General features: G+C 52.1%; 1 protein-coding gene across 2 annotated transcripts; it reads right to left on the bottom strand.

The window, feature by feature from the left end:
• Nucleotides 1–4,262: 4,262 nt before the first annotated feature.
• Nucleotides 4,263–10,962, bottom strand: LOC102423684 (HLA class II histocompatibility antigen, DP beta 1 chain-like). Of its 2 annotated transcripts, XM_014450731.2 has the most exons (5): nucleotides 10,784–10,962; nucleotides 6,876–7,139; nucleotides 5,868–6,149; nucleotides 4,857–4,880; nucleotides 4,263–4,483 (listed from the first exon to the last, which is right to left on the bottom strand). In XM_014450731.2, the coding sequence occupies exons 1-5, from the start codon at nucleotides 10,881–10,883 to the stop codon at nucleotides 4,470–4,472; spliced, it is 684 nt and encodes a 227-aa protein (XP_014306217.1). In that variant the 5' UTR covers nucleotides 10,884–10,962; the 3' UTR covers nucleotides 4,263–4,469. The 2 variants fall into 2 exon arrangements, with proteins under 2 accessions (XP_014306217.1, XP_014306218.1); XM_014450732.2 differs by lacking the exon at nucleotides 4,857–4,880.
• Nucleotides 10,963–11,296: the final 334 nt, after the last annotated feature.

Here is an 11,296-nt window from a genome sequence, read left to right as displayed (position 1 = left end):
GGAACTCTAAGCTGGCCTTTGCTAAAAACGTCCTCAATCTGATTGAGGTAGGTTCGCTGAGGTCGACCCCTTCCAACTCTCCCATCCACACTCGTCTTGTTCCGTCTCTCTCCTTTCGTTCATCCTCTCTATATGTCCAAACCATCTCAACATACCTTTCTCAGTCCTCAACACTACATCTTCTTTCACTCCACAGCGTTCCCTGTACGTGTGTGCCCACACGTGGTATTTTGTGGAAGAGCCACACTCAAGGGGCCAAAGAGCCGCGGTTTGCGGACCACTGCTCTAGCCTGTGGCGCCCTTGGAGCTACTTCTCAGACTTGGGCCGATCCTTTTGGCCTCTGTGACTTATGGCCAAAAACAACTTGTAAAATTTGGGCCACTTAGATCTCGGTACCTGGGAACACTGCATATCCCAGAAGGCCCTGGGCTCCCTATCCCTCCTCCCCTCCTTTGGCCACGCCTTTGCTGGATTTGCAGTTATGAATGGTCAGGTCAGATGTGGGGTGGAGATGAGACGGGGAAGGGAGGGGGTCAAAGCAGGGCTCTGGCTGCCTCAGAAAGAAGTTCCTGCGTGGAAGGGGTGGCGACCCAGTTTGGGGTTTGCTGCCCTCTTCCTGCCCGTTCGGTGTGGCCAGCAGGCAGTGTCGGGCCCAGCCGAGCTGCTCCCTGGCCAGTGCGCAGTTCACGGGCGTGAGCATGTTCCCCATTCAAACCCGCTGGAGTGGGCAGCCGCCCTGGGCGCTTGCACTGATATCCCGGGTAGTTTCGTGGGAACTGGCATTGCCAGCAGAGTGCCAGCTCAATGGTGAAGACCTGTCCCCCTAGCCCTTGAATGAAGACCAGGGACACCTATGGGGCACCTCCTTAGGGCTACCCCCAAACAGCCAGGATGCATCAGCCCAGGGGAGCGCCAGCCACCGCACCATGTCCCTCAGTTGGCTGGACCACAGCGTTCCATTTTGTTCACTGTTCTGGCCTCTCTTTCTGTTAGCAACATCTTGCTTTCGCGCTGAAGTATTTTGATTCTGAGGAAAAATGGGCGGTCTTCCAAAGCATAAAGGTAAAAGCCACGCTGGACACTGTGGCAGCCGGAGCAAATGTTCCGTTCCAGGTCTCACCGCTGCATCTGGAAGAGCTGGGATTCCACAGAGACTCGGGCCAAAGTATGTGGCTCATGGCTCTCTATCCCTGTGTGTGCGTCTCCGCAGGCCCTGGGCTACGTTGCTGGAGCGGGTTAATCCTTCTCACTGAATGAGGTAGACCATATTACTAGTGCTGTTAGAGAGTTCTTATAACTGCAACTAAAAACTAAGAAACATGTTTCGGAGATATTAGGGTTCGGGAGAAGGTGGGAGGCGGTGCCATGTTTAACTGGAGCCCTGGCAGTCAGACAGCAAAGCCTGCAGAGGCAGACGGCCTGGCTGAGCAGCCATGGGGCTGGCGGTGGCGCGGACAGCGGCTGGCAGGAGACCTCTCTGTATTCCTCGTAAGGGCTTCTCCCTCATTTAGCTTCCAGTGGTGCTCTGCTTCTAACTGAGCTGCTGAATCTGAGCATCAGTTTTCTCATCTGTAGAATATAAGGGACTAATTCCCGCTAATGACACCTTTGCCCTGGAAAGACAAGGGAGGGAACCGCCAGGCTGCCTGGTTACTGCGACACTGGCGCCTGGCCCAGAGCTCCCCTTACCTCCTGATCTCAGTGCTGCCAAAAGCCCATGCTTTTTGAGTTTTTGTTACAAACAGCTGTTTGTAATCCGTTTTGTTACAGATTTTTCTTACAAAAATCTGATTCAGAACAGTTTAAGTTCCAAGGGAATGTATTATGAAATATTGGGGTACTCAGGATTTGGAGGAAGGATTGGCTCTACTGGGAAAAGCAAAGACAGTTCTGGGACCTCATGGCTTCTTTATAGACTTTTCCCTGGAGCAGGGCCAGGACCACCACCGGCTGATCTGCTCTCAATCTCTGGGCGCCAAGGCTCAGATTGCTGGAGGCCCAATCTGGTTGGTTTAGCTGTTGGGTCAGCTGTCTCCCTGAGAACCCACGAGCCCACTTTCCGTGGTTGGGGGCCCAGTGAGATATATGTACATATACAGGATGTACGAAGCATGGGGGAGGGTAGAGAAGTGTTGGGGGCATAAGGTGTGTTGCTGAGATACACCAAGAGGCGTCTGCGTCTATCCTCTCTATGCATTTGACCAGCAGCCTCTTCATGACCACACGTGCACTCCCCCACCCCCTCTCCCCAGGGGGCGGCCCAAAGTCATGTTCAGCTGTTGTAACCACCATGTCATGAGCTCTCTATCCCTGAAGTCCAGCACCTCTACTAGCTTGTGACTTGCTGCTTTGCTCTTCAGTACATAAATGTTCATGACCCTCATATCCAGGGATGCATTCTGACTTCTGTGGACCCTAAGCATTTTTGTCTTTTCTGGACACTTTCCTAAAAAATTCAAAAGTATATTTTATGACTATGTTGGTTATAGATAGTATATTAATATTATAAATTAATTTTTTCAACCTAAAAGTTTCTTTTAAAAGAAATGTAACATTTTTATGAACCCAAAAAATATTGTGGGTCCTATGCACAGCGTCTACTATGCCTAATAGATAAGTGGACCCTGATTGTGTCTTTGTGGAAGGTTTTGTTTTTATTGATAAAAACCCCCTTTCCTGTTTACTGGATTTGTCTTGATCAGCGATTTTCAACTGGTGTGCCACAAGAACTTTTAAAACATGCAGCACCTGACTATACAGGGGCACTGACCTCTTTTCCCTTAGGTTGTCAAGTAAAAAAAATGACAGCAGCCAACACAATAGCCGTCCAATGGGAATGAACCAAAGTGATATCGGTGGCGTGGTGCTGCCACAGCCGCCACATCTGGCCACATTTGCTTTGACCACGTACTTGTGTATGCCTTCCTGTTACTCTAACCCAAGGGTGGGCAAACTTTTTGACTCGAGGGCCACAATGGGTTCTTAAACTGGACCGGAGGGCCGGAACAAAAGCATGGATGGAGTGTTTGTGTGAACTAATATAAATTCAAAGTAAACATCATTACATAAAAGGGTACGGTCTTTTTTTTTTTAGTTTTATTCATTTCAAACGGGCCGGATCCGGCCCGTGGGCCGTAGTTTGCCCACGGCTGCCTAACCCCTTCACTAAGAATGTTGGAGTATTCCCAGTGTTGACAAGTTACCTTCTGGTTTGTTCCAAGTCCAGATCCCACTGTCGGCCTCTAGGTGGAGATAGGACCTATTTAATACTCTCCCGTTTTAAAGAGCGTTTTAGCCATGGTTCCGTGGTTGAGCATCGACCTATGAACTAGGATGTCGCAGTTCGATGAAATGACAGAAGCAAATATGACTTCTTTCTTGGTCTTAAATATTCATTAAAATGATTAACAAAAACCCTAATGACTGTACTCTAAACCAGGCCTATGTCTGAAAAACTGATATACACGTATCTTTGACCTTTTGAAGCCGGAGATGTACTTCCTCCTGACTGACTCAGAAGGAGTGTAAGGTGATCCGATGAACACAGAGTTATGGGACGTCTGCTCCCATAAGCTGATGCAAATGACAATATAAAAAATAACTATAATGTTATTCTCTTATGCCTGTTATTTATAATCCTGATCTATGGTGATTGTTAAACTTGGAAAACATTCTTAGTGATTGACATGCTTTGTCCTGTATGAATTTCAGTAGCAGATTCAGGCTCAGCCCTGGCTGGCGTGACTCAGTTCATTGAGCGTCCTCCCGTGCACCAAAAGGTCGCCAGTTTGATTCCCCGTCAGGGCATGTGCCCGGGTTGCGGTTTCCATCCTTGGCTGGGGTTTATACGGGAGGCAACTGATCAATGTATCTCTCTCATGTCGACATTTCTCTCTCTCTCTCTCTCTCTTTCTTCCTTTCCCTCTCTCTAAAAATATCAATAAAAGATATTTTTAAAAAATTCAGGCTCAGTTCCACCAGGGATTACTAGGAGTAATGGTTCCATGCCTCCCTGGTAAGAGTACAACATGAACTTGGGTACAACAATGAAATAAAGCAAATTTCAGGAGGTTTGCTATCGGTTGCCCTCCTATTCAATAAGAAGAATTGATTACCACCAAGAAACTTATTTCTCCATGCCTGGGGAAAAGACAGTGACATCCCAGGCTCTTCACTGGACGCAATGGTCACCAAGCCCTTGAGGCATAAACATGGCCACATGACCAGGCCTTCCTGTCAAGAAGAAAGGAGGACAATGATGATGGATTTAGGTGGTTTATGTTCCCCAGGAAAGGGCACCCAGTAGACTGGGGAACTTGAGAAAGAGGCAGCACATTGAAGTAAAGTGCAGGGACTCGGAGACTGGCGTCAGGGGCACGATTCCGTTGCGATGTCCTTTTGGAGCGGGGAGGTTTCTGGGCATCAGAAGCATCAGAAATCCTGTCCCAAGGCTACAGGATGCTTGCGATCAGCTCCGCAGCCCTGGGAAGAAGGAGAGGAATGAAAGACAACCGAGCTCAGGGCTACATCCCTTTCCCTCCAGAGTCCCAGGACAGAAAAAAATCCAGAGAGAGTCTGAGTGTTGGTCTGGTGAGCAATGGAAGGGAGTTCCTGAGGTTTCCTTCAGCACTGGGGCAAAGCTCAGTGCTCACACCCGCCCACAGGTGGACATGGACCAGGAGTTGGGGGCAACTGGCTCAACTTGAGAAGCAGGGACAGCCTCCGAGAGTTCCTCCCAGGCCAAGGGCACTTCCTAGGACACACCCTGAACACAGATGCTCATTAAATGCTCCCAAACTCATGTGCAATGAAATGGATTGCACCCCAAGAAGGAGGAAGGGAGCAGAAATACCACCTATTGGCTGAGGTCTTTGTCGTCCTGAAATGAATGAAAGGGAAGTTGAATGTAGTAATTGAGAAAGTAAAGAGCAATACCATCTTAGAAAGGTATACAAACATTTGCATCCTACGCCCACATCACTGGGAATGAAAGCAGGGCCCAATTTGTAGACTGAAGCTGACCCCAGGCTTAAAGGAACAGCCTGCAGGATAGGGCAATAGTCAGCAGCCTCAGGCGTGCTGCTGGGCCGAGATCTCAATCAAGGCATCTTCCTGTCCGCACGGCGCTCATGGCCTGACCAGAATCTGATTTCAGTGGCCTCGTTCGCTCTGTCATTTTGCTTTTCTGCCTCAACTTCATCACCGGATGAGACAGGGGAAGGGCAATATCTACCACTTTCCAGAGGTTCTTACCTCACTGGCCTCTGAAATGGAGAGTGACGCTCACCGCGAGGGCCAGGAGCCCCAGCACAAAGCCCCCCACTCCAGTCAGCATCTTGCTCCGGGCGGAATCTGACTGAGCCTCTGGGAAGAACAGACCCAGGGTCAGTCTCCCCTCCACCTGCTGCAACGCCCCCTCCCCCACCTGGAGCCTGATCCAGAGCGCCGTGGAGGGAAGCGGGAGGACAGGCGGAGCTTGGAGCCACCGTGGGGAAGGAGTACATGTGGAAAACACCCCAAAGTTCTGGGGCTCATACTGGTGACGTCCACAGGAGGCAAATGCTGGTTTCAGGTCAACCCGTGAAGTCCAAGCAAAGGGACTGAAGGGGGACAGAGGGAGAGGCCAGGTCCCAGGCTGAGGGCCAGACGTGAAGGTGATTGCTTTCCTGACAAGGACAGGCTCTTTAGGACCCACCCCCACCCCACCCCCGCCCCTGGGCAGGGATAAATGCAGCCAGATCCCTGCTGCTCCCAGCCTAGACTACAGTTAGGGGGTTGGTGAGGACACACGGGGTGGTGTGACCCCGGTGGGTAGTGAGTGGCTCCCAGAGCCTGGAGCCCAGAGGGTCATCAGGGAGTAACTCACTCCACTCCACAGTGACAGCACTGTCCAGGCTGGGGTGCTCCACGCGGCAGGTGTAGACATCCCCCTGCTGGGGGGTCATTTCCAGCATCACCAGGATCTGGAAGGTCCAGTCCCCGTTGTGGATCAGGTTGGTGGACACGACCCCCGCCGTTTCCTCCTGTCCATTCAGGAACCAGCGGACTTGAACGTGGCCGGGGTAGAAATCGGTCACGTGGCAGACAAGCAGGTCGGGGTGCTGCAGGGGCCCCTTCTTGGAGGGGGACACGTTCACTTTAGGCTGGACTGGGAGCGGGAAAAAGAATCTTGTTGTGACAGCGGAGACAGTTAACGCAGTGCATTTAGCAAATTTCTTGCAAACTGACTTCTAGAGGTTAATGTAAATATGTCATCTGTTAAGCTATTTGGAGGCAGAAGACGGGGAACTGTGCAGGAAAAACAATAAAACATTGCAATGTTCCAAGGACGACCTTGTCATCCACGATAAAGAAAGAGCAGCGAACAGGAGAGGGTCACATTTGGCACTTCCTCCAGGAACAGAGGACGTAGTAACTAATGTTTTCAACAGAAACGTTGAACCGGCTATGAAACTACCTAAATTTACATTTTCCCATCTTGTTCAAAAGGATGGACACTCCTTCCAGATATTACCTTGGAATCAGAATATATCCAGTCAGCAGCATTTCTTTGATCTATCAGTCTGGTGTCCTCGTTAAAAAGAGGTGAGGAATGGAAGTACCTTGACTCGTCTTTCATTTAACCTCTATGTCTCCCGGCCACCTCAGCCAAGGAAAGTTTCCAGCAAGATCCACAAACCCCTGTTCTCAGCTCTTTCGTGTTGCATTAACAGGGAGCCTGCCCTTTCCCATGTGGTGTGGCCCCTGCGCCCGCTTAAGCCCTCTGGGATCCGGCCACCCACCCTGGGACGGCTGGGCTTGGAGATGGGAGAGAGAGCACCCCCTTCTCCGCCCCAAGCCCACCCTGCCGGCCTCCCCTTCCCCGCCCGCCCACCTCTGCGCTCCAGGGTGAAGGCCCTGTCCAGCTCGTAGTTGTGTCTGCACACCGCGTCCACGGCGCCCCGCCGCAGCTCCAGGAACTCCCTCTGGATGTTCCAGTTCCTGGCGGTCCAGCGCCCGAGCTCGGTCACAGCCACAAACACGCCCACGGTGCTGTCGAACTGCACGAACACGTCTCTGTTGTAAACATATCGCTCCAGGAAGCGGTGTGTCCCGTTGGACTCGTAGCAGTCGCTCCTCCTCTGATACACGTGGACCGCTGAGAGCGAGAAGGACCAGGCGGGCTGAGCGGGCTGCCCGGTGCCGCCAGACACGCTGCCCACCCGGCTGCTCAATCCCCAGTAGGGGGTGTGCAGAAGGCAGCTAATCAATGATTCTCTCTCATCATTGATGTTTCTATCACCCTTTCTAAAAAAATAAAATAAATAAAGAAATCCTACATAATCACAAAGTTTACCAATAGTGATCTGAAACCAAATAGAGGCTCAGAGTTTATGAGCATATGGGATTTAATACACCACAAAGGGAGTCCCTCAGCAGATGGGGTTGAGGAAACTGGCTTAGATAAGAAGGGAAAAAAATCTAGATCTGCATTTAACATAAAAACTTGGACCCCAGAAGGATTAAAAATCTAAACATAAATAGTAAACTCTACGGTAAATATAAGAAGGTACAGGAGAATACAATTATGAAAATGGGGCGAGGAAGCATTTCTTAAGCAAATATAAGAACACTAGAGGCCCAGTGCATGAAATTCATGCACTGGGAGGGGGGTGTCCCTCAGCCCCACCTGCGCCCTCTCACAGTGCGGGAGCCCTCGGGAATGTCAGCCATCCTTAGTGCTGCCACAGAGGCAGGAGAGGCTCCCGCCACCACTGCTGCACCCTCCAGCCATGAGCCCGGCTTCCGGCTGAGCAGAGCTCCCCCTCTGGAGGCACACTGACCAGTCATTCCACTGTTCAGTCAATTTGCATATTAGCCATTTATTATATAGAATAAGGGGAAAATATAATAAAATGCATTACATTAAAATTTAATACTTCTGTTAAGCAGAGGGTATCACGAATAAGTTAGTAGACAGGGAATAGAAATAGACTCACAATATCTAAAATGGAGATAGTGTCATATCCAAAAATCATTGCCCAGACCAATGTCAAGAAGCTTTAACTCTATGTTTTCTTCTAGGAGTTTTATGGTTTCAGATCTGACATTTAGGTCTTTAGCCCATTATGAGTTGATGTTTGCATATGGTGAGAGGTAAGGGATCATTTCATGTTTTTCTGCGGTGGATACAGAGACTGTCATTTCCCCACTGTGTGTTCTTGGCTCTTGTTGATATCAACTGACTGTAGATGTGTAGATTATTTCTGAGTTCTCCATTTCTTTCTATGGGTCTATATGTTTGTTTTTGTGCTGGTACCATACTGTTTTGGTTATTGTAGCTTTGTGATATATTTTGAAATCGGAAGTGTGATACCTCCATCTTTGCTCTTCTTGCTCATGCCTTGGCCAGACAACTGATTATAAATGGCTGGCTGCCTGCAGTCCAATTGGGGGATGTCTACTGAAGGAGTCTTAGGGTGCAGCTTCTCTATATGACTTAAAATGTATCAGAAGTGGAAACTGCAGGTGGACTTTATCACAGAACTTCCCAGGCCACAGAAATGAGGGTGATGCCGCCCAGAGGCAGAAGGAAAGACTCAGAAGAGTATGTCAACCCGAGGCTCACCACGTCAGGTCAGGGCTGAGCTCAGGGAGCCCAGGCTCCAGGTGGCTCAGGAGCCTCCCCAAGTGGCTGTCAAGGAACCTTGAGGTTCCAGGAGCAGCAGGAGGAGGGTGTGAGGGGCCCTCCATTGTCTCTGTCACTGCAGAGCTGGCCAGGGTTGATCTGGGTGATCTGTCAGCGTCCCTGTCTTTCCCAGTGTTCCCCGCGCCCCAACTTGAAGCTGGGGTCCGGAGCCACCACACCAGCCTCGGGGACACCTCACTGTTAGCCCACGGGGTTCCAGCTGCGCTCATTCCTCTCCGACCGCCTGAGGCTGCCTCCTTGCCCAGTGCCTGCCCTCAGCCTCTGAGTCCCGGGCCCATCCAGGCTGGGGTCTCTGTGGCATGTCTTCACCTGGCTCCCTGCTCCACTCCCGCGTCTAACTCCGTTTCCTGTCCCACTGATAGGGCTCCCACCTGGTTTCCAATCAGGGCACATTTCTGTCGGTCTTGGGTAGTGGTTTGAATTTTTTTCTTTTTAAAAGCAATTGACTTTTCTCTCCCTCATGAAATCTAATTTGCAAAGCAGGGAACTGTCACACAAGGGTCTCTCAAAACCGCTTTTTTGTGTGTATGTGAAACATATCAGAGTTTGTGAAACTCTTGGAAACATCCGAACTTTCTAGAGTAAAGCCTGACAACTTCTGTAAGGTAAGCCGTCTTTTCGGAACGGGCCATATTAAGAACCTGTGATGACGCCGGGGTCTGAGGAAGGCAGCACAGCGAGGGTGCCGCGGCCAGCTGTGTGCCCGGGACAATGGAGTCCCAACCTGTTCACCCCAAAAGGAATGTTCTATCTTTTGGTTTATCTGGAAGGACTACAACTAAAATGACATCAGATGATGTCAAGGAAGCCTAGAGCGCAGTGTTGTCCGCTCACTGGAGGCCAGAGCCCTTCCCCCTTCAAGCTGTGATGTCTGTGGAGACAAGAGAAACCTGCTTGTTCAGAATGACTCAAAGGGCCCAGCCTGAAGCTCACAAAGGAGCGTTATTAACGCGATGCTGACGTCTCTCTGTTTCACCTCCTCTTTCCTTGCTCTGGGGGAAGGTGCAGACACCCTGGGGGGTCGGAGGAAGAAGGAAACGGAGGGCTCTGTCCAGCCCACTGGAGCCTGGCGCCTGGACCCCACATTTCACCCGCAGCGAGTTCCTCAGCATCGATTGGTGCGGAGAGCTCTGGACCCCGTCGCCTCCCCCAGCGCCTCTCACACAGCGAACGCTCATCTCATGCCTCTCACTGATCAGATCGCCTTGGCTTCTCCACCTCCACCCTGCAGGCTGCTCACTGCTCACCCCAAAGAAGCCCCGCCCTGACTGCAATGCACTCTCTCCGCTGTCCCGCTGTCCCCGCTCCCAGAGACCTCTGTGCCTCCTGCACGGCCTCCCCTCTCACCTCCTGCCGACACTGTCCCATCTCCCAGCCGCTCCCATGGCCCCTGCTCTCTGACTCACGCTCCTCCATTCTCCTCTCACCTGCAGGCACAGCCCCACAGCTGAGCTGCCCGTCCAGTTCTCTGCCCCCCTGAGTGGTGAGTGTCAGAAATCTTCCTTCTGAGACATGGGTGCAACGGGATGGGGTTTGAGCAGATGACCTTGGGAGTTTTAAATGCTATTAACCCTAGAAGCTGGGAAAGACGCTGGAGGGAACCTGAGTCTCAGAGAGAAGTGGGACTGGCTTTCTGGGCGGAGATGGAGAGGTTGGGGAATTCTAACATAAACGACTTCATGGTCTGTTCCCTGTTCTGCGTGCCTGGGCTTGGGGGGAAACGGGAACAAAAGGGGCCATTTCCTGCTTCCCACTTCCTCTCTGGCCCGGGTCGCCTGGTTCTGTGGAAGGGCCTCTGCCTGGGGCACAGTTGGCTGTGGGACCCGGACACTGCAGAGTAGCGTGGTTCTGGAACGTCACCCTGACCCCTCCGTGAGAGCCTTGTCCCCCCAAAGCCATTCCTGGCCGCCAGGCGCGTTGTGTCCAGCAGGCACACACCCTGCTCTCTTCTCTCTCTGGTGGGAAATGTGGCCCCTGGGTGATGTCGGCCCTCAGAGCCTCTCTGTGGGTTGGGCCCACATGGGATATACACGCCCCCCCCCGCGTCATTCCCCTGAGCCAGGCCCCCCCAAGAGCAGCGGCTCTGCACTTACCTGGGGTGTCTCTGCCCTGAGCCCATGGGGAGCTCAGCATCACCAAGGGCATCAGCAGAGCGGCCATGCAGGGGGCCCCAGCGGCCTGCGGGGCCACCATCCTGGTTCCCGGGGTGGGGGTGGTGGTGGTGGTGGGGGAGGCCTGGCCGAGAGATTCGCAGAAGGAGCAGCGTGCACTCCGTGGGCCTCCCTCCTCAACTATTAGAGTCATGAGCAGGACAGCCCCTGCATCCCTGGGTGTGGCCGGTTCCAGAAAGGGAACCAATGGGTAGGACTTGTCCCTCCAGGCAGAGGGCGGGGTGAAGCACATGAGCCTTCAAGGGGTAAGAGCCACCGAGGACAGTGAGGAAAGGGGTCCTTGTGTGAGGAACTGGGTGGGTCACGGGCTTGTTTCTGTGCTTCCCTTGCTCGTGTGCAGACACCAGCTTGCCGGTCCCACTCTGCTCCGGGGTGAGCGCCACCCCCCATGACAAGTTCCGGGAGTGGGCAGCCCTGAGCAGTCGCAGTCCGGGG

This window comes from Myotis lucifugus, unplaced genomic scaffold (genome assembly GCF_000147115.1).
Source record: "Myotis lucifugus unplaced genomic scaffold, Myoluc2.0 scaffold_3435, whole genome shotgun sequence".
In the NCBI taxonomy this organism is placed as follows: Eukaryota; Metazoa; Chordata; class Mammalia; order Chiroptera; family Vespertilionidae; genus Myotis; species Myotis lucifugus.
This window is presented reverse-complemented; position numbering and strand designations above follow the sequence as displayed.